At 37.7% G+C, this 24,054-nt stretch overlaps 1 protein-coding gene across 1 annotated transcript in view; it reads right to left on the reverse strand.

The window, feature by feature from the left end:
• Positions 1-24,054, reverse strand: part of LOC119700908 — a 57,793-nt gene that overhangs the window by 2,062 nt on the left and 31,677 nt on the right. Inside the window, exons 14-19 of the mRNA XM_038136617.1 lie at positions 18,811-18,850; positions 17,747-17,798; positions 12,181-12,292; positions 7,341-7,424; positions 5,680-5,803; positions 707-797 (exon numbers count right to left, since the gene is read on the reverse strand). Of these exons, the coding sequence (XP_037992545.1) occupies positions 707-797; positions 5,680-5,803; positions 7,341-7,424; positions 12,181-12,292; positions 17,747-17,798; positions 18,811-18,850 (503 nt within the window). The remainder of the gene's footprint in view (positions 1-706; positions 798-5,679; positions 5,804-7,340; positions 7,425-12,180; positions 12,293-17,746; positions 17,799-18,810; positions 18,851-24,054) is intronic.

The following is a 24,054-nucleotide window of genomic DNA, read 5'->3' on the forward strand; positions in this document are numbered from 1 at the left end:
GCTAAAATCAATTAATTTGGGGTTCAATTCTATCTATTCATACATAGCATCACCTCACTTGGTGAGCAGTCTTCTTGACTATGCTGCGATTATATGCACAGCAGCATTTCTGAGCATTTCTGAGCCTATGAGCACAGCTGCGTAAGCCACAGCACTACTCGGGACCTCATCTTCAGGTTTAGATGTTTTAAATATTTATTACTCAGATTTTACATTAGCAAAAAAATTTCTTACTTTCAGATTCACATAAAATCATCAACACAAAAGACCTCATATCCATCTGCTTTTCATGTTTATATACAATATTTATCAGTATTTTAACTATAGAAGGCATAGGCTAAATAAGGAGTTGTCCTACAGCACGGTTCCTACATATACTTGGAAACATCAGAACTGTCTAGTAAATCTGCATTTTTCAAAATGAAAAAAAAAGTTTCTGATATTAAATTCTGAAATTAGTTTCTGATTTCCAGTTTTTTTGATGCACCAGCAAAATTAGTTTGTCTTCAAATCAGTAATGCTCTTTACAATGTGCTATCTTATTCGTACCAAATACTCCAAATCCACTTTCTACTGTCCTATGTTGTTTTCAAACCTTACAAAATTAAATAGACAGTATCTATTAACAGGAAATTAAAGGAAGTGGAGTCAAACCCCAGAGACCCATAAAAGATGACTACATTAAAATGACTGCTTTGATACATGCCTGTGGGTCACTTCTTAGGGATGCTATACCACCACCACCAAGGGAATTCTTCAGAACAAAATTTAATCCATGGATTCCTGGTAACTCATATCTGTAAAATAAAAACTGCACATTATTTCTCAGCAGATTTTGGAAGAAACACGTAGAGAACACCAAACAAAAACTGGCATGCAAAATTACTATGCTTCTGATCACATCCCACTGCTGAGTCAAGTACAAAAGGTAACAAGATTAACACAAGGCCTTACTCGCCTTCTTGTTCCTTCCTCTTACTCCAAATTACCAGCCCTTAATAGTTTTAAAGCTGGACCATAAAGTAATCATTCTCTATTCAAAAATCACCAATTTCTAATAGGGCTGTTTCTAGAGTTCTTTCTTTCTGTGAGTTAAAGTCCGTATCTACAAGCCAGAGGTTCAGGATCCAATATGAACTCAGACAACACGATGGGCAAAAGAAAGTATTTGTATTAGCTCCTAGTTCTGATACTGAAAAGTACAATCACTTAATTCCTGGAACTCACTTATGCTAACAAATACTGCCAGCTAATTAGAAAGACACCCTCTTCATTACTGAGAAACCTCTATGAGTCACTATATCAATTCTTACAACAAACAGATAACTTTATGGCAAATTCAAATCAGAGCTTTCCTGGAGCCATGTACTTTGTTCAGATAAAACTTCATTTTAGTGTGACAGACCTGTGTTTCTGTTCCATTGCCACTGTAAGCATTTTTCCATCCTTGCTTTTGACTGGTGGAGTTCCAATTTGGAAAATTCTGCAGCAGTTTGGCAAATGGCTCTGTGGTTTCCTATTGTTTCAAATTCTATAAATAGGCCTACAGTATATTTCCATTTGCCTCTCTTTGCAGTGTTTTGCCATCTTCTTTCTATTGTTGGTTTTGCTTTCCTCCAATATTTTCTTCCTCTAAGTCCTGATATCTTTGCTTTAATTCCATAAGAAAGAATTTTAATCAGAACATCATCAAGCCATGAGGAATTAACAGAGAGAGATGATATCCAATTTAAATCCTGCCTTCTCCAACATCACTTTTTTTTTAGTTCCCTACCTGATCTTCATCTGTTTGGGTCAGATTCTTTATACCTTTCCCCTAATACAGGTGCAATTTCTTGCAGTGCTCTTACACTGCTGATTTTGTCACTTTGAGGGTTATCTCTTTCAGCTCCTTTTGAGCCCTGTGAATACCATGGCTGTTGCTGGTGCTCACAGCCCTGTCTGCCCTTTTATCTTGGGCATATGACCTAAACCTCTTGTGGAAAGAGATGATTCTGCTGAGCAGTCTGGCAATCACTTCCGTTCTTGTTCTAGAAAGCAAGAACTCATTGGAGCGTCCGTGTCTTTCTCCCAGGCAAAAAGTTTTAATGAGTTCCTTCAAATTTTTCATTACCACATTCTACTTTAATATTAGTATTATTAGCTGTTATTAAGAAAAAAAATTGGTGTCGGCGTTCTGTTACCCTTTCTCAAAAACTAGTTGACAGGCACCATTATCATGCTTGAAGACAAATCCACTGGGAAGGCAGGAAAGTAGACTAACCCACCAGTGCTTTATTAGACAACAAGAATATGAAGAATAAAGCAATGCTACAATAAGTTACCTACCTAATTTACTAAAACCATTATCAACTATATAGCATAACTCCGCCCAATTTTCTGAAAAACTAATAAAAATGTCCAATCACCACATACCATGAAAGCCAGAGATCTACCAAAGCAAAGCACTACACTATGAATTTTACTCTGAAAAGCTGGCAAAGATTTCCAGGCAGCAAAAAATTTCATAACTGGAAGAGGTCCTCTGAAGAACTAGACTGATGGAATTTTGATTCCTAATATCTCATCTCTCAAAAGAAGTGTCATGAAAATCAATCAGGAAAACAAATCAGGAGAGAAACTCAAGAGCATATAAATGCAAAAACAAATATGTGGAAGAATTTCATTTCACCTTCTGATGTAATTTTGGCACAGGAAATATGTAATACAAGCAACAAATCTTAATTTGGAACACTAACATGGCATATTAATTCTATTTACTTTGAGAAAGTATTTACAGTGGGGTCATCTAGCTAAAATGAGAATTACAAAATAATATATGATGGCCAACATCTTCACTATTTTAAGGCTTGTCTGTAGCATCTGAGTTTCCAAAATATTTCCACAAAGAATATAAACTTGCACAATAAAAGGAAGAAAAACCACTATAACAATTATAATAGTCTTAAGCAGCAGCAATACATTGACCAAAATGCTGGCAGGCATTTACTCAGCATAATTAAACAATTTAAGCTTAATTAACTGAGATCTAAAGAAAAAAATCTAGTTGTACAACTTAATTAAATGTTTTAAGAGCTGCTTTTAAAAACACAGAAAACAAATAAACCTTTCAAAGAATACTGTATCTGTGACAAAAACCAGTAAGACAAGCAATATTCATTGCTCTAGCTGAATTCCTATGCTTATGCACAACAGAGTGCCTGCCTAACTACTTTCTTTAAAGTGCTGTGCATAATACTCAGAGAATTAATGTCTTCTGGTGAATCTCCCATTAAAAAGCATGGAAATAATAATGATATAAAATTATTTAATGAATTTAAATCAAAGAAAAGACATGATTCTTTTCATCACAGGAAAGCAGGAGCCAAGTCCATAGGCTTAAAGAAGTGTTTGCATATGAGATATACTGTAGAAAAATACTTCTTTTTCTTAGCAAATGTATGTAAAAAAAAAGCCATCTAGAAGGATCAGCATCCACATTTGTTGTTCTTCAACTCTTGGTGAAAACATCGCATAGGAAGAAATCAGCTGTCAATTTTAATATTTCTGAGCATTGAAATGTTCTCAAAACATTACATATACCACATTTCAGCAGATGAAAACAGCAAAATCTTATAGCATAGTTTTACTGTCCTTCTTACATGATTGACCTAGTACCACTGCACAGAAAGTTTCCTGTTCTGCATCTTAAGATACTTGGATCTGTTAAGAATGTACTCCAGCACTCTACTGTGGGAAGCAATGACCTGAGGATTGAGAGCCCATCTTTTTCTATTATTTTACCTGCAGATCTGGAAATTCATGAGTTTTTGGTGTCCTCTACCAAAATAATCCCACCTTTTCTCTGTTTAGTACACCTATTTAATGCCTCAGGTGAGAAAGCATGAAAGGCAGCTGGTTAACAGACTATTCTGTAGTGAGTAAGAGCCAAGGTTGGTATGTTTATAGTAGCAAAACTAATACATAGTTTTTAACTACTCACCAGTTAAATAAAGGAAATTAAGGAAAATCAAACAGTAAGACGACTCTTTTTTTAAATGACAGTTAAAACTAAAAATTAAACAAGTAATTAAAAAAGAAACTACACAATCTGAAGCACATGAGCATAATCCTTATAATCCTAAATATTTCCACAAAAGGTTTTATTCTTTTTCCCCAGTAGCTTTCCAATTTACTCAAAGAGCTCCATTATCACATCATTAAAGGAAGCCAAAACCACAAACAGATAATCTAATTAATCAAATTAATTTGGCTACATCCAAACAGAGCAAATTTCTACTTTTATTTATGAACATGAACAGCATTAAGGAATGACAATGAATCCATTTCTAGAACTATCATTAGGAGGAATGACATTGTTTATTTCTTCTCGTCTCTGCTCTGTTTCTGAGGAAATTAAATTACAATTCTTAATATCACAATTTATTACAGAGATTTATTAGCACTTATAAAACAGTGGGTGAGATCTGCACTGAGCTGCTTATGAAGACAAAACTAGCACTTACAATTCAAAGATCAGGGGTTAAAATAACTCCAAGTTCTCTCTGAGCTTTGAGCTGTACCTTTCTGACTCAAGCTTTCTGAACAAACAAAAAGACAGCCAACAGTTTATCCACTACCCATGGAAATACATAAAGGATTTTAGCAAAATCTCCTTATGTGCAGCATAACTGACTTTGTATCAAAACATGTTTTAGAAGACTGAATGTTTTGTGGCAGTATTCAGCTTTTACTTGTTTTCAAAGAGATAAATAGGTTTAAAATCTGTTGTCTGTTTTAACGGACATCCTTAGGAGATCCAGCTTCATTACCTCATGATACAACAAGAGCAGTTTATGTTTCATTCAGTCCCCAGGAAGGGGGGACTGAGCATCAGCCGTACCACCAAAATAAGAATGTTACATATGTTATCTGCTGGCAGAGAATATTCTTTATTAGGTGAGTATCACATAAAAGCGTCCCATTTAGGATGCATTCTCTTTCAGATTTTAAGAGAAATTAGCTATGTTTTTTCTTTAAAAATTCTGGCTTGGTATATATGGCACAAAAGTGGGTGAGAGTGGAGTCCTAGAAGGAATACTTGAGATAAAGTGAGTGAACATCATAAATATTAAAATGCTTTGCAGAAACAGGGACAGTATGAGGCCCATTTCTAATGGATCATCAGGTAAGTTTGGGCTCCAGACTGGGAGTCCAGTTTGGGCTGTGTGAATGTCTTTCAGGTAGTGTTTTACAGATTTCTAACTCTGAGTTCAGCATTGGCTCAGAGGCTTAGGAAGCTTCAGTTACTAAGGCTCCTGCAGTTCCCAAATGGTGCAAAACTAGAGGAAAGACAAATTTCTCAAAGGGCATTGGAAGCTATTTCTAGTCGGTAAAGACATTCTGTACTGGAACAAAACAAAGGAACAGCCTCAACACTACTATGCTAATTCAGAGAATTTAAATGCCTTCACTAAACGGATTCACGGCCTTTGTCCAGCTTCAAGGGAGGCCCAAGTTCATGCTCTTTCTCAGTGACTATGCTCAAGGTGTTATTTAAAAAGGCAAAGGAAGATACATTAAGAAACCCAAAGAAAATACATATAAGCTGGCAATATTTATATTAACATATTTTAAGATAACTTCCGATACCACCATGTATCTACCATAAAACTGTGGGCTGCACAGCAAGCTACTCACCTTGTTACTAGATCTTCTTCTGGTTTCTCACGTTCTAAAAGGTGTTGAAAGTAATTCTCCAGGGCTTGAGCAGTTAAAGTTTTCTTTAGGTATGGATAGTAGAGGGGATGCCGTGCTATCACACCTGTTAGGCATTAACTGGCATTAGATGAAATAGGAACTGTTAAAACCAATTTGTATTTATCCTTTCAAAACCAATTTGAGGTCCTCCGCTTAACTGAAACTGTACATATGGATCCCCTTTAATGAGCTCCTGAATACAAAACACAACAGTATGACAGCTCTCCCTCTGTCAGTAGAGATGTAGGGTGGAGCATGACACCAAAGAATGCTAAGTTACCACTAAGTGATCACTGGATTTTTTTTCTGCTGCAAACAGTCCCTGCCACTGAAAAGACCTAAAGAACAACAACATCACAACAAACAACCCACAGGCAATTGTCTTCCCTTAAATGGTTTGCAAGACTTAGATATTTAAGTAATGACAATTAACCACAACAAGGAATGATCAGTGACCAAAGGTTTGGTCCTTGCCCCACCTCTTGCACGGGATTCTGACGCAAGTATGACAAATGGCAATTACATTTTTACTGCTGTAAATATGCTTTATAAGCTTCAGCTAATTTTATGCTGAAGCTGAGGTTCCAGAGCAGGATTGGGAAAACAGCTTTGTACCACTGGGACCTTTCTATCTGGACTTAAATTAGAGGTTAAGTTTGTTGTTGTTAGTGTTGTTCCTTAGAAAAGCAGCAGTGTCTTTGTATCTGAAGCACTCTATTAGATATACATCATTCATGACTTAGCAAGGCTACACTGCAACAGTGGTCAATCATGGAGTAAGAAAAAGAAAAAAAGGGAAAAAGAAAAAAAAAAAATCAACATTGTTTCATTGTTCAACCCAAAAAAAACCTAGTTTCACAAACAAGGACAAGAAAACTATATTCCTGAATACAAATGAACAAAATTCATCAGTTTTAGCATGACAGCTAATAGCAAATCAAATCCCAAACGCACCTTTAATTCATACTGAGCTTTGAACACCACACGCTCTCATCTTCCAACAAGTTAGAGAGCCAATTGTTGCATGCAGAAGTAAGGAATAGAAGGAATTATTAAACAATGCAAGAAGCAGCACAATCAATGCAAAGAGACTGCATACTGAAATATACCTTTTGCATTAGCAATATAATAAAAACATTCTTGTACATATGAGAACCACTTTAGTATTTCCTAATACTGTCAATGTTTTAGCCAAAGACATGTTACAAAATTAATGTATGAAAATATTATACATGATCAGACAACCAAGAAATTCTATTATGTAACATACATACATGAAGGAGTAGCAACTGATGTGTAAAAGAAACCTCAAAAAGGCATTTCTTAACTTCTGGGAGCTCAACTTTCCAACCCTAAACAAAAATCTTTCTTTTTAGTATGACATGCTAGTATTTTTTTAGTACCTCAGATTACAAGAGCTGCTATCAGAAGACTACAGATATTTCATTAGTAAAATCCATATTCAATACATATTCTCTTTTGTTTCAGCACAACTATAAAAAAGGTCAAGTGATGTTTAAACAAATTAAGACTAGCACTTGATATATAACTCTTATGTGAAAATGTTACATTGCTTTAGAAAGCAAAAGAAAGAAAAATACCTATGTTTGCAGAATTGCCTTTGTCTCCACTTCTAGTATAGGCAAGATCTTCTAAGCGGTAAGTATGTGGACCACTTGGCAGATCTGTTCAACATAAAAATGAATTTATTTTAATGGCGCTACAAATAATTGCATATTTTGAAGGAATAACTGTCAGTTTAAGTGCATGTTTTTTGCATTGTCTGCAGTACTCTGAAAACATTTCCAATCCTTCTTCTCACAGGAGCACCTAGAGAAAAAGAGGCAAGACTGGGGGGCCAACATCAGGAAGTTGATCCCTCCTGCTCCATCTCCCAAATACCTTTCACTTTTTTAAAGCCAGATGCTCTACCAGGCATCCCCTCTTCCATGGCCCTTCAATATGACTTCCATCTTCGCCTTAGCAATGCAGTATCTCTGAAGGAGGGATAGCAGCTTGTCTTTTCTTAACTAGCCAGTAACTTTTGTCCCCTTAACACACAGATCCCTGCTTCCAGTGCAGGTGGAAAATACCTGCAGTTGCTCCTGTCCTGATTGAATAGACATTACAGAATTATCTGCTAATGCCTGTAGAAAAGAGTAGCAAACTCCTTTTCAAGACAACACATCGCATCTCTCACTTGCACTATACAGCTTCTCATCCAGCTGTATAGAAGAAACCTAAGATTTCTTTAACAAGTTACTAGTTTTGTAAATTCTTAGTATTATATAAGAAAATGTTTGCTTTCTAGGAAACCAGTCTTGATTTTCTAACTTGTTGTTATTATTGGGTGTTCAAGAAACACGGAGGTTGTTGCACTTCACTGAACGAAGTTCATATGAAATACTTTTATCCATCTATGTATCAAAAAGCAAACCCACTCCTGTCTAAATTCAGAAATTTAATATTGTGGGATTCACAGTATATACCTGAGGTTTGACAGTTAAGTTACACAGCAAAGACCTCTTGCAATTTTTGATTCTGAGAGTAGTAGGCTGTCACCATCTACCTCCTGTTCTCTGAAGTGAGAGATGAAGCACCCACTTTACTAATGAGTTTGAGTTACTCACTGATCACAGCATAACACTGAAACTTGAAGCACGGGCTATATCCAAGCTTTAGACAGCAAGAATCAAGTAATTTTCAGTCAGTTTCGCTTCTGATCCAACTTTCCAACACCATATGGACTCTCCTGGACTCCTGGCTTTCCAATCTCACCATCAATAACAGACTGACCTCCACTCCTGACTCACAGTAAACTTCTCATCCCTCAGTCCTTCTCTCCTCTGTTGCCTTCCTGCCTTTTTTTCCATCCTTCTGGATGCAAGTGGCGATTCTCCCCCTCTCTCTGCTCTTTGGACACCAGTAGGGGGAATATGCAGGGTAGGGAAGTGACAGCCTTCCTGCTTTGTGGCAGCTTCTGGTGCAACTGCTGCTAGATGCAGCCAGAATAAGCAAGTCACAAACTTCCTGAATTAAAAGGAATTGAATATACAAGGTCTTGTAAATCAATTATGCTGGACTAACTTCATGTTGCAAGGCACAATGCAATTTGAAAACACATCAGTCTGTCCTTTTTGTACTATTATTGCTTCTGCTGAGAATACCAAACTATTTGGTATTCTCAGCAGAATACCAATTTGGGTTGACTTTTTTTTTCCTTTTAAAATTTTGTTTTAATTTTAGGGAGTAGGAGACCCAGTATTAAACATCTTATGCTCCAAATGCTGGCCTGGGGCATCATTTAGACCATAGTGCACCTACCATGTAGGCATGAGTAGATATGTAGTCTGTGAACAGCATCAGGTGATCAGGTAAACCCAGCCCTAGCCTTATCATCCTTACCTTCAATTCCTTCCTGCCCACAGAAAATTGCTGAGAATGACATGAGCCAGGCTGACCTGGGTAAGAGAGAAACTATGGCCAGATCCTACTGGCTGCAGTTTTCACTGACCCTGTCTGTGGCAGTGGCAGCTGGACAGATCCCCCAAATCCATTTGGATACAGGGTGTTAGACATATTGGATAACAAAAATGCCTTAGTATGACATGACACATAATTTGTACAGTGTATCTGTGTTTGGTTGAAGGAGATCAGTGAACACTCACAAGAGGAGCTCTCCTGGCACGTGTGAGTGGCAATAAAAGGAAAGCATAATGAAGAACTAGGGGTTCACCACAGCAACCTCTGCTACTGGCACACCTGCATCAGAAAATCTTCCCACAATCTGCCCGAACAACTTATCAGCACTGAACTGCTTTAATTAAGATCTAGAGTTTTATCATATCTCTTGGGTCACTGTGAAAGGTGAGCTGAGAGAGTGATTATAGCTCAGTCTGGCACAATAGCTCCTCAGAGGTACAAAGTCACAGTAGCATGAAATTCAAAGAAGCTACAGCATACACTGAAAAAGAGGATCAAAGCAGGATTGTTTTGAGCTTGAAGCTCACAATCTTTTCCACATTCACATGCAAGCAGAAATGTGCCATGAAATGTGGCAGAAAATATTTAAGGGTGTATTTATTTAATTCGGAAATGTTATTCGTGATTAAACATCTCCATTGAGAGTGGAGCTGAAAGTCCAGCTAAAACTCATTGCTCATTTTGGACGAGACTACCACATGTCATACTACAGAAACCATATTAATTTTAATAATTTCAATCAATATACAATTCAAGACAATGTGGTGCTTTATCAAAGGCTGAAATTTGACAATATCTAAATTGCATAAGCTACAGAAGTCCTTTCTCCATCAGACGTTTTACACAGTCCGTCTCTGACAATCTCCCTTTAAACAAAACCAGTTCAAGTCAGTGTTTCTCGTGTTCTCATTTATTATTACCCTAATTGATTTATCTTTCATGATCTGTTTATCAGGAAATTGTTTTCATTTAATAAACATCTTAAGCAAATCTACGAAAGAATTCCCTTCAAAGCTAGGGAAAATGGTAAATACAAATTCCACCCTCCCAGAAGCACATCTAGCACATATTTTAAATCCATTTTCACATATTTCTCTTATCTATTCAACAACAACTAACAGTCCCTCACCCTTGAGAAAACCATGAAACTAAGAAAAATACTTTCCTCTCTAAATGCTTACAGAAAATGCTTTAGCAGAAGTATTCCTTTTACAGTTTAACTCATTTGTCTTTCTCATCCATGCTGTCCTACATTAAGCCACAGAAGTAGGTAAGTATTTAGTCACATGCAGAAAACATTTATATTTACAACCAAGGGCAAAAGTTTAGAGATGCTTCTCAGGGGAAACAACCGGAGAAGTTCTGCTGTCTCTCAAAAGTGGGGTTTTGCCTAAAAAAAGGCCTGAAGAATTCAGTAGTTAACTGCTGGTGTCAGGCACCTCAGAAATTTTTCTCAAGTTATAAAAAAGCAGAAAAGGCAGTAGGGAGTCCAATAGCTTTTTGCTTCTCCAATATTTACCACTGTAGTCACCTTGAAAAAAACCCAAACTCAGGACTTTTGCAAACCCTTTCATTGAGCAAAACGATGACTTCCTATTCCTTAACTCGCCCAGTCTGATGGTGCAAATACCATGCTGCCCCCTCCGGAGAACTCCCAGGGAGCTGAGAGATGCTGGTGAGACATCAGATTTCCAACAGACAGAAGAGCTGAAACCTACTTAAGACTTGAAATTGTTTCCACATGGCACAAATCATTCTATTGAAGAGATGTTTGAATAGATGGGCAAAATGAACACATGCATGGCAATAAGGCATCCACTATCAGTGGCTTTCAAAGGGCAGTAAACACAAAGTCACGTATGTATTTCAAAATTTCTCTATGTGATACAAACATTCCCTACTAGCTCATATTAGTTGTTACACTGTTCTATTGCTAGCTTTGAGAAAACACTGCTCCCCTTTATCTGGAATCCAAAGTAAACCTTAACATATAAATGCCTTAATAGCATTAATTTTTTAAGTATACACAGACTTTATTACCTGAATTACTCTTTCACCATCAGTATTGTTTTCAGAAATTTTTCTAACTTGTAATTTTTAGGTACAGTCACCTGATTCAGATTTTCAAATACCTAGCCACAGCTTTAAATTAATTCTCTCAGTTCTCTGGTGAGCAGAAATAAAATAATGAAGACTGTTTGGACCAAAAGGGTGGAGCATGGTATACTTTAAGAAATACTGTATATAGTTCAGCCATTAGAAATAACAAAATTTTCCAGGTTTCCAGCACTTTAAATAATTGCTTGTATGAGCAAATCTGATTTAACACTTTCTTTTCATTGCAGACATCCTGACCTGCTCCATTCAGCTCACTGGTTAGCGCTTCTCAAGGTTCTTTTCTTTCTCAGAGAAAAGATTTGGTGAGACAAGTCTAGCAGCAACACAGTAACTATCACGCTGGATTATTACCCCAGTATGGTTTCTTTTAAAGTCACCAGTTCCATGTTGATCCCGTTCTTGCTGATTTTGTGAAGGCTGCCATATGGAACAGGAGCAAATTTTAATTATGTAAGTGCTGTGAGTCCATAAGTCATTCTGTTCATCTGTCCTCTATTCTGAACGCTATTTTGATGTAAGATAAACCCAAGTATTCCCAGGATTCACAAAAACTAAGATTACAGTATAATTTGAAATCACATTTCAATTTCAAGCCAGCTTTACATGATCTTCAGTTATATTTAAGGCTTAAAGGTTTTTAATAAAAATTTACTTCCATACTTCTTATAGTCTCAAATACATGTTATACTGCATGACACTTCCAAGAAAACAGTTTTTATACAACAGCCATGAAAATGTATCACATAAGGAGGCAAAATGTATTTCACAGACAAAATCCAACATGATTTACCAGGACAAAGATAGCAAATGATAAATTCACAAGTACAAAGATGAACATACCTTTTAATTCACTGCTAATCTCGGGCAGATCAAATGAAACCACCTCATCTGATGTAAACGTGAGATCCTCCTCAAATATCTCAACATTCTGCCCATTTAAAAATAGATTGATCTGTACAAAGAACACAGATTTTCAAACAGTCAAATCAGAAATCCATTACAATGTGAAGAAATAAAGCATATTCCTAAGTACTAATGTAGTAGACTTCCAGTAATAGCTTTACAGATAAGGTTCTGTTGCTCCCTTTTAAAAGGTCACAGTACAATAATAATTCATTATAAACCTAAAAGAAATCTTTGTTTAAGGAAAAAAATGGTATAAAAAACCCCAAAGGAATTCTTTTTCCAGTTTGGTATTTTTTAAAGGAAGACAAATCTCTTTCCATCTCACTCTATATACTGCAACACTGCATGGAACTTTGTGTCACATCTCTTGACAGCTGAATCTCAAAACTTGAACGTTTCCATCTTTTCCATGATGCAACCCCCTTTTCTTCCTAATGTTGCTGCCTGTATTACAGACAAACTGCTCTCTGCATTCTGTGTTCATCTTCACATATATTTTGTGAAAGCTGCTAAAAAAGTACATCAATACAGGAATTTTGGGCTTGGTTGTTGCTCAGTAGCAACACTTAGAGTAGACTCTAAGTGAAGGACTTTTCAGTTTCCCATGCTCTGCCAGCAAGCAGGTGCACAGGGAGCTGGGAGGGAGCATGGCCAGGACAGCTGACCTGAACTGGCCATAGGGATATTCCACACCAAAGAGAATCATGCCCAGTACATAAACAGACAGAGTGGGGAGTTGGCTGGGAGCTGCTGATCACTGCTGGGGGACAGGCTGGGCATTGGTCAGTGGGTGGAGGGACACTCTACGAGGCATCACTTGTCTTTCTTGGGTTTTATTCCCCTCTTACTTTTTTGTCACCTCCCTTTTTTAATAATACCAACAACTACTATTTTGCTTTAATTATTAAACTGTTCTTACCTCAACTTGTGTAGTTTAATTTTTACGATTTTTCCAATTCTTCTCCCTATTACACTGGGGAGGAAGGAGGTAAGAGAGTGGCTGAGTGGCACTTAATTGCCAGCTGGGAATAAATCCTGACAGGCCTTTTTCATGTCCGGCACGGGGCTTAATGGGTTGAGATAACAACAGATTGGACTAGAATATGTTAGAACAAATTTCTTACAAGCATTTTTTGTATTAGTTTAATAGCCACTGGCCACAATGACTTATTTGCTCACCAAGTTGATGTGTTTGTTCCTTAAGTTCAATTACGTACCGCCTGGCTTGCAGTGTGTGTTCTCTGTTAGGATGTTTATCACCCATGGAAACTAGGCTGAGGTTATCAAGCTGTACTTTGTAACACTGGATAATGATATGATATGATATAATTACTGGTTGTGAAACTAATCTGGTATTTGCACTCTGCATTGCTGTCATCCCTGTACTTGGGAGTCATCTATCAGCAACTATTAATAATTATACCTTTTACCTTTTCTCTTTGGAAACTCAGACCATGGAGGGACACACTTCCCTTCCTCTTCCCCTTATCCTCCAGATTAATTACAATAGATCTTGAGAATTTTAAATATCCTGGGATGTTCAAAGTAGCATGTTCCTATCATTATCTCTTCACAGAATCAATTAGATTGGGAAAGACCTCTGAGATCATTGAGTCCAACCTAAGATCCAACACCACCATGTCAACTAGACTTAAGTGCCACATCAAGTCTGTCCTTAAACACCTCCAGGTATGGTGACTCCACCTCCTCTCAGGTAGTTGTAATGTGTGATAAGATCTCCCCTGAACCTCCTTTTCCCCAGGTTAAACAACTACAGCTCCCTCAGCTGTTCCTCGTAAGACTGGTCTTCCAGATCATTCACTAGCTTTGCCAGCTTCCCTGGACGTGCTCCAGCACCTCAAAGTCCCTCCTAAATTGAGGGCCCCCAAACTGGACACACGACTGGAGATGTGGCCTCACCAGTGCTGAATACAGGAGGATGATCACTGCCCTGGTCTGCTGGCCACACTATTGCTGATACAGGCCAGGATGCCATTGGCCCTCCTGGGCACAGGCTGGCTCATGTCTTGTGAATGTAGTCCAGGTCTTGTTTAAAGCTTAAACAGCTATTTAAGACTATTTCTCAGAGATCAGCCCTGCAGAGAAAGACTCGGGGGTGATGTTTGATGGAAAACTCAACCTCTCATTGTACATTCACAGTCCAGAAAGTCAATTGGATACTGAGCTGCATCAAAAGGAGTGCGGCCAGTCAGCTGCAGGAGGTGATTCTCCCCCTCTACTCTGCTCTCGTGACACCCCACTTGCAGCATTGTGTACAGTGCTGGTGTCCCCAAAATATGAAGGGCATGGACCTGCTGGAGCAAGTCCAGATGAGACCACGAAGTTCAAAAAAGGACTTGAGCACCTTCCCTACAAAGGCAGACTGAGGGAGCCTGGAGAAGAAAAGGCTGTATGGAGACGTCATTGCAGCCTACCAGTATCTGAAGGGGCCTACATGGAAGCTGGAGAGCAGCTCTTTGTCAAGAACTGTAGTGACAGGACAAGGGTAATGGGTACAAACTAAAAAAGGGGAAATTTAGTTAGCTATTAGGAAGAAGTTTTTCACTGTGAGGGTGGTGAAACACGGGAACAAGTTGCTCAGGGAAATTAGGGATGTTCCATCCCTGGAGGTGTTGAAAGCCAGGCTAGTTAAGGCCTTGAACAACCTGATCTAGTGGGAGGTATCCTTGCCTATGGCAGAGAAGGTTGAGACAAGATGATCTGAAGGAAAGGTATCCCTTCAAGGAAAATGCTGTATGTCACCCAGATAAGAGCACCACAATGCAGGGAAGTATCCAGTTCTTGAAAGAATTAGCCATGCTAGAAATTATTTATTGTGACCTAACTAATGTGCAGATTAGTCAGGTCAGATCCAGATGAGGCCCAATTCCCATGACCCACAGGACAGCAATTTGTGTGCAGCACATCATCACTGTATCCCAAGGATTGGCAGCAATGACCTGGAGGGACACAGACGCCCCAGCAGTGGATCAAGTGGCTCAACACCTCCAACAACATGGGGGAAAAGAAAAAAAGTCTTGCTCCCCAATATATTATGGACCAGTATCTCAGCTTTTTTAACAGTAACCATCCTTTTGATCAAGAGGAAGGATGCAGAAAGTACACACACAGCAGGCTTCCCTTCAGTTTTACCTGTGGGACCACTGACAGGACATGAAGAAATGGGATGGAAGTGAATGGCATTCATTTCATCTGTATTGGAGGACTCCCAGTATGAAAGATTCAGACACAATCAGGTTAAACTTCCAGAACAAAACAATATAAATTAACTTAACTGCAGCAGTTATTAGTGCTCAGTTGTCAGCAAATGCAAAATAACTCTACTCAGCACTCTTTCGTAAGATTGTCCTTAAAGAATAACTAATAGTGACTTGTCTTCAGTAGGTTTGCTGCAATTTCTCCCTGTGTAAGTTTTGGTTACCTTCAAAGCACACATGGAAAACAACTACTATTTGAACTGTAAAATCACTGGTGATCTATGATAAAAACAGTACAATTGCATAAAACCAGTGGAAACAACAAACAAAACATTGAATCCAAACTGACACCAGAAAGGCGTTACCTAACACAAAAGAAAAGAACCCACTGTGGCAATGTTAACATAACTCATAATCTGCTTATGGAATTTTTTTTAGTTTTAGGTCAAATGCTGATCTAGAGTAACTAGACTCTTTGTAACTGAACTTCTAATTTAGAAAATCAGTTAATTCATACCATACTCACTCTAATCTCTTACTGGACAATAGTTTTTAAAATACAGCTAGAATTTTGAATCAAGGACTTGAATCATACCACATTTTTACCCTCAATATTACTGCAGGACAACAGTGATAGGACACATTGCATTTTGCTGACAGCACAGCAGTGCTCCTATCAGATTAGTTACACAGAGCAAGGATCTTGGTTTTCTGTATTGAAAAGAGTAAATGAGACGCTTTCTTTACTTGTTAAATTAGGTTACTGTTTAATCTCAACAGCATTTTACCAAGTCTGGAACACAGTGCTAATTAGGTAAGTTAATACTGAATTTGAACAACACATTGGTAGGCTACACTCTTATAAAGATAATAATTTCACACTAAACTTGGCAAAGACAAGCCATTTATATAAGGCAAAATGTAAGTGATGATAAAAGTAATTCAACTTTAGACAACGAGAAAGGTGGGTTTTTTTTTATGTTTTTCCACTGTGAAGAGTTTGTAATTAACTTAGATTAATAACTAAATGGCATCTTCTGTATAAAATTGTAAAATGAAAATATTTTCCTTTAATGAGGAATACTACTTAAAGAACAGGGCTTGGTTGTGCTGAGCACTGTATGAATGTTAAAGAACAAAACCAAAACTGTCCTTTTCTGATCAAGTTGGTTTTTTTGTTCCCCCGTGCCCACTTTTTCACTTGCTGCCTGTGCTCCCAAAGCTTCCCAGAGCCACCCTAAGCAGAAGCCTGTACAATACCTGCGACCTAACACAGACCAACATTCCAGCCTTTGGCCACTTTCTTGACAGTAGATGGGCGAGAAGGCTCTTACTGAGTATTAGGATGCTTTGGCATGAGAGGGATGCAATAGTTACAAGCTACTTGAGAAAGAAGGGCATATATGTAGTTTTGTCTGCAGTTTCCAAAGGATGAATTCAATATCTGATGGCACTCAGAAGAACAGAGACAATGTTTATAAATCCAATATGGTTTCAGCAAAAAACAGCAAGTTTATCTTGAAAACTTTGAACTAGACAGGGGTACCTGCACCACAGAAAAGAAGCAGGCTCCAGATGAACATGTCATCTTACATGGTAATGTCTCACCTAGGGCTGCCTAGACATCTGAACTGTAAATTCTTGGACTGAAAGAAACTACTGCTATGAACTGAGCATGACCACAGAGTCACAGGTTCTTCCATGATAGCACAATAGTAGCACAGGCTTTCATAGTTTTGTCAGTTTTTGTAATACAGGCAAGAACAGAAATTACTACTTCTATTTTTATAGACCTGTTATAAACCTGTTCAATCAGAGGAAATGCAATGATTTGAGTATTTCCAGTATACACAAAATACACAAAAACTCACAAGATGTATTCAAGTTCACAAGAATAATGTTCCGCTCTCGGAACACCCAACTGCCTACTCTTTAAAGAGTCTCCATTAACCTCCAAAGAAGTCTACAGTTTTCTTAAGCACTCTTTGCAAATGCAGTAAAAATAATTCTACAATTCCAGGAACCTGAAAAGAGAAGCTCAGTTTTGATGTAAGATATTTCAAAACTTGCAGTAATTAAAATGGAAGGTTGGCAAGTTCAACTGTTGCAAAATATTCTGTGTGAGTAACATTAGTCTCTCAGGAAATATTTTTTAATCCAAGTCATTAGAGTCACTACTTTGCAGTTTTATTACTGAAAGTCACCAAAAATGCCAGAATCAGCAGGATTTTTCAAATTACTTCCAAGAAAACAGAACTCAGACTTTAAGCAGTAGATCTTACCTGAACATTGCTTTTGGGATAACAGAAGAAAAATGGCTTCAAGACCGGAGACCTAGACACACAAAACAACAAGCATAAATGCATTTACCTCAAAATCAATGAAACTTGCAAATCATACACCTTTGGACTATTCATACACCAAACATGTGGGAAGTCAAATCCATTCAACCATGACTAGCAATAGTTTTTCAACCAACTTTGGAAAGTCTGAGGAGTGTAAAAACTCTTTAAATTCCATTATTAATAATGTAAGATTTTGTTTAAAAAACTGAAGAAAATTTTACTGAGGGGAAGTAGGAAAACCAGCAAAAATATGTTCTTGACAGAGGATGTACTTCTTGACATTGAAGTCTACTACACTGCCAGCAGCCCCACACTGAGACCTAGGCCAGCTACACAAGGCTACTGGAAATACAGCCACAGGTTCTTCTTCCATCTTCATGTGCAGTATTTGCTAAATGACAGGACAGTTTTAGATGAATAAGCATGAAGAGGTAAGGATATATATCACTACAAGATTTTAGCCATATCTAGAAAGAAAGTTAATCAAGCAAAGTTTTTTTTTCTAAACATGCTCAATATTGCTATGTTCAACTCAGTCATGAAATGGTTTCATGCTAAAATTTTGTGGGATGTTCTGGCATTTGACCTTAGATTTCTATGTGAAGTGAATTCATACAAAGGTAAATTTGGTGGGCCCATATTCCAAACTACCAGCGACAAGAGAAAACTGGTCCAGAAATTTGCATGTATTAGTGTGGCTGAGCTACTGCCTTGCCACAAAGTCACATTCCAAGTTTTCCCTACAGCTCATTAAGCAAAGACATTGCTATGAGCTGATCAGAAGCCTACATAACTCATATTTAATTCAATAAAAAATTTTACTATCTGCATGCATACTGTATAGCACTATTATCTTGTTACCAGTTATTAAGCACAGAGTGACACAGGAAGATTTAGTTGCTTCTGTGGTTGCTGTCCGAAGCTGGGGAAGCTTGTGATGGTGACGGGTAGAACATTATCATCACACATTACAACAAGTTAACGGTCAGGAGTTAACTTACACTCTGGGGCGCCCTCCAACAATTCCAGTGAGGCCAGGGGCTGGAAAGGGAAATTAAATTCACAAAAGAATGGTTAAAGCCTTCTTCAAAACATCAGAGCTTGCAGCTTATCATAGCTTGAATTGATCCATTATTAACAAATGCAGGGGAATCTCTAGAAAATTACATACATTCTCATAAATTAACAAAACTGTACATTTATACAAGTTAAAAGGCAAAACACATAACTGTGAATTTGAACCAAAAAAATTTAAATTTGCAAAGTGTGAACTAAATCTTTAGAATCTTTTTCGAAATATTTGTATACGATTGCCATTGAGATAATACATTTGATAGAAAAAGAACAATTTAGTTTTTTTGTCATTCTTGTTTTATTTACTTTCAAAGAGAACAGAGAAACAATTCTGATGAACCATGGTTTCTTTTAGTATTTAATATGACTTTGATTCAAATTTAACAGTTAATCTACACAAGCATTCTCTTTAGCCTTTAAACTAACTTTGCTTTTTTAAGGTGCTGGGTACTGCAGATCCCATTCTCTCTCTGTGGTACAGAGGCAATTCAGGGGTTTAAGGCTCTAGCACGAGCCCAGATCTGTGCTAAGTCAGCACTGTATTATCAGGCTGCCAGGCTCTACTAGCATTAAACCCATCTGCCCAGCTCAGTATTTCTGAAAGAAACAGTTCTGCTCTCCTCATGCTGAGCATAGCTTCTCACCCTGGCATGGACAGCAGGAATACATGATGCATCAGAGCTCCAAACAGTATTTGCAGGGGAAAGAAACAGTAAAATGCATACATTACATCAGCCTAGGAATTAATTAACAACTATGTTAAGCAGTCCCTTTAAAAGAACTGCTGTGGAAAGCTGCCCACATGGTACATTTGGCCAAATTAATTCTGGCTAAAAAGGGCTTCACACTTTCTGCAGGTGCGAATTCCCTCAGTTAGTGCTCCAAGCAAACTAAAAGCCAGGTAACTGTGCTGTTGTGAGACTAAAGCTAACAGTGATCAGCTCTACTCCACTGAAGGCTGTTCTAGCTTGGATTCAGTGCCTTGTCAATGTGGACACATACCAGTGGCAGCAGAGATTACACAGCCTTGCCATATTCATGTCCATCAGAAGCGACTTCCCCAAAAAGTCTATGATGTTTTATAGTACACAGAAAAAAAAAAACAAACCAAACCTTCAAAAGAAACAGCATCACAAATAACCACCTCCCTGCTTACTACGTACTGCTAAAAAGAAATGTGGTGGATAGAAAACCTAAGAATCCCTTATGTAAGTATTACACAATTTCAAGTGATCCAGTGAGGTTTCAGCCCTATAGATCTTACCTATGCAACCATCAAGCAGAACGGCCACTCAGCAACAAAAGCAGCTGCAGAGATTTTATTGAGTTATGTGCCTAGTTTGTTTATTTAGGTTGCTGGGGAAGGAGGGTAGATATGGTAAGGTCATGTTGAAAATACAGGTCCATAAAGCTAGCTAAATTATCTGCAGATTGTCATATGGGTCACTTCCTGCTAGGCAGCTGAACTGCTCATTAAGGATACCAGATTTTGCTCCAACATCAATTTCAACTTCCTGAAAGCTTTTAGAGAAAGCTCTTCATTTGCTTGCTTTCACTCAAGGGATCTTGACTCCCACAACAAAGTAGTTCTCAACACAGACAAGAAAACAATCCAAGTAAGAGCAACAATTGCTCACACCTGGAGGCTAGGATAACCTTTTGTTGGTCTTTCAGAAGTTCATAAGCACAAGCTGCTGTAACAGCAGATCAGTCTTTGGAGGTACTACAGCTATCCCTGCAACTGCAAAGCAAAGCTACACCAATATCCCAGGTGCAACACTATTAAGTTCTATGCTATGATTATTGTTTATGTAAATATAAATATGATGAAGGCAATTTTAAGTCCAATTTAATTTTCATCTCTAAGAAATTCCTAGTTAGGTCTCAAGCAGAGATGACAAAGCAAATCTTCAATTACTGCTTGTAAGCCACAACCAGTTCGTTATTTCTGTAAACAGCACAAGAGCACTACACCTCACCTCAACCCAGGTCTCAGATTCCTATTACATTTCTCCAGTAAACCAAAAGAAAGCAATGGAAGGTGTAGTACAACCAAGTAATAGTGAACTTGTCACTGTGGTCAGACCTACCTTCTGCTAATTAAACTATGATCTCCTTGGATCAATCACTGTCCCAAGAAAACATCTTATAAAAATATCTCCTCATGCTGCACTAATTTATGCTTATGCTGCACTACTTGCTTAAATATCTGTACAGATGCTCTCCCTCCTTTCTGGAAGGCTTATCTTTATCTACAATGACACAAACAATTTGTCATACTTGTAGAGAATATCAATCAGGCTGCAGTCTCAAATCACTAAGATTCTCAGCTAAATTGAAGCTCTTGATCTTACTTTCCCAGAAACTTCACATGACCATTTTCTGTCATCAGAGCTCCATTCCTTAGTGCCCCAAGGAAGATAAAAGTATTGTCTCCTCTGCTACCAGTGAACCTCTTGAACAAGTTGCTTCACTTCAAGCCAATGAACTCACCACCACTCTCTGCCAACTTCTGTGCCTCAGAATAGCATAAAACTGATGCACTGCAAAATGGAGTGATTACCTTTAGATGCATCTATATCCTGTTCATCTGTAGGTACAGTGTTTGTTTGGTGTCAAACTGAGTATCATGACACTTATTTTGATTCAAGCGTTTGATCCAAAAGCTTTCTATTTTCTCACAGAGGCCGGGGACCAAGCCTAAGAACTACAAATTCTCCATGTGGCTGAGCACTTTAAACCAATGAGTACTGGGGATTACACCACTGGGATTCCACTGTTTTTATTAACTCCCAAATATACTACATGGTTGGAAAAACTTAAGGCAGTAAGAATGGTAAATCTACTCCTTTCTAGGTGACTAAGCTCTGGTATGGGATCCTTCCTTCAGATTCTGTGTTTAAAGGTTTAAATCTACACTGAATCTATTAAATAAATATATTATTAGTTAGAAAGTGCTTTTCTTTGAATAATCTGCACAATTCTTCATACAGTCTTATCCTGTCTTTTCATTTTATGACTCCTTCCTCTAGTCTACTTTATGTCTTACTCATTATCAGCCCAAGTATCTTCCGAAAAACAAACCATCATTCTCTGTGTATACACCTATGCATAATTAATTATTTGTCAGGTTTTCTTCCTTTGTCCTTTGTTCATCATTCTTTCAGCACACCTGCCGACTCCCACATTTTGGGTCCAATGGCAAATTTGATCCAAATCTGAAGGATGGAGAGGAATCTCAAGAATACCAAAGCACACTAACACCCCATGACTGGCACTCCCCTGTGAGCAAAGATGTAGGAACAGATATCCATGTAAATAATAAAAGGTGAAGCCCAACACACTTCTTGCTACAACAGCTTGACTATTTCTGGTTTCCCATGTATGTTTTATCTCTCCAGCTGCCTCTTAATCTTTTTTATTTTCTCACCCTGTAAAACCCTTCTGTGGATGGACTTGCAAATATAAATTCTTCTAAAAATCACATATGATGTGCTGGAAAAGAAAGCATGATAAATTTCATGAGCAGAGGTAGCAGGCAAACTAAAGAGTACTTGGGAAAACCAATGTTGCTCTCAGCTAGGGAAATTCAGGGGAATGGATGCACCGATAACCAGGCTTAATAAAAGATGCATAAAATTAGCCCAAAAAGGCATCCATTTCAATATGCAGAACCACCATGTTCTAATACATTATAATCTACATCATATACACCACACCCCATAAAATGCCCCACAGCAGAAAAAACCCTGGTTGGAACTTGCAATCAACCGATGAGATGCAAGTTTCCAGCAAAACAAGCCTCATTCCTTCTAGCTCTCATTAGCCACCACTAGATTTACAAATGGCAGAAAAGCCAGATGTTTTGCCTCCTTAGTATTCCCTCTATCCTACTCCAATCCTACTTGCACAGTCACACCTAATTTTGGATAATTACTTCTTATTCTTTAATCTACTCCTGAAGGAAAAAAAACAACCCTTCTGTAGAATTCCATATATTTTTCAACAGAATAAACCATAATGCAGTAACAAAGGATGCCAGACTGCATGAAGTGTTTTGTAAAATGTTTTGGAGTAAAAAAAGCATGAAAATGCTCCAACTACTTGAAATCCAAAAAGCTTTAAGCACTTTAAGTTTTATTAAACTTAAGGGCGTTTTTTTGAAGTTTCACAGAATTTCAAGATACAGTGATGTCTCTTGCTGAACAGCTTTCAGCTTTTGACCCTTATACTTCCAGTGATTGAATTAGCTCAGCCAATAGGTTATTAATGTATTTACTAAGGAATGAAACATGTTTTTATATATAAAACCAGACAAAGTAGCCCACTTGTCAAGCATTATTTTTTTAAGTGATCACACTGGAGAAACCTGAAAATCTCAAGTTTTATACTCAGCAGTTCTTACAATACAGTTGAGCACCAGTACAAAATGCATACAACATTTTTTTTTACAGGGGTTAATTGTATGTTCTTAATTATTCTATGTCCTCTGAAAATAGCAGATAGTTTATCTTCTGCACTATTATTCTCAAAAAAACAGGGACTGCAATAAACTGCTACAACAAGGACATTTCTAAAAGTATCTTCCAACACACTCAGGACATCAGTCAAAATATTTACATATACTCAAGCACTTTAAAATCTCAAGTTGTATTAACCAGCTGTCATCTTAGTGTCAAACTCCGGTCATTTTAATGTGAAATAAGGGTCAGCACATGATTTCAGCTATTAGTAAAACATTTCTTAGCTACTGAACCCCCGTTAAACTATAAATGCCATATTCCCACAGTAAGGCTCTTCTTGAGTCTCTTCTATACTGCATTTTACTCAGAATAAAGTATCTGAATTAAAGAAGACAACATAAAGACATAAAATCAACAGAAATTATTTAAATTCTAACCATCTGGCTGACTGGAGTGTACATAATGAAGAGATTTTCACTGAGTAATACAAACCCAGGTCTGGGTTTACTAGCTTTTATGAAGTGAGGGTGAACTTCTATGGACTGAATGTTGCAGAACTGCACTGAACTGCCATAGGTTACTACAGATTTAAAAATCTGAGTCTATATGTCTAGGATTCTCCTTTGCCAAGTATAGGAATCTCACTTCACAGAACAGGAAAAAGCTGTGAAGATCCCACTATTGGGACCAAACCGTACTGATGGATTG

Source organism: Motacilla alba, chromosome 4, assembly GCF_015832195.1.
Source record: "Motacilla alba alba isolate MOTALB_02 chromosome 4, Motacilla_alba_V1.0_pri, whole genome shotgun sequence".
Taxonomy (NCBI): Eukaryota; Metazoa; Chordata; class Aves; order Passeriformes; family Motacillidae; genus Motacilla; species Motacilla alba.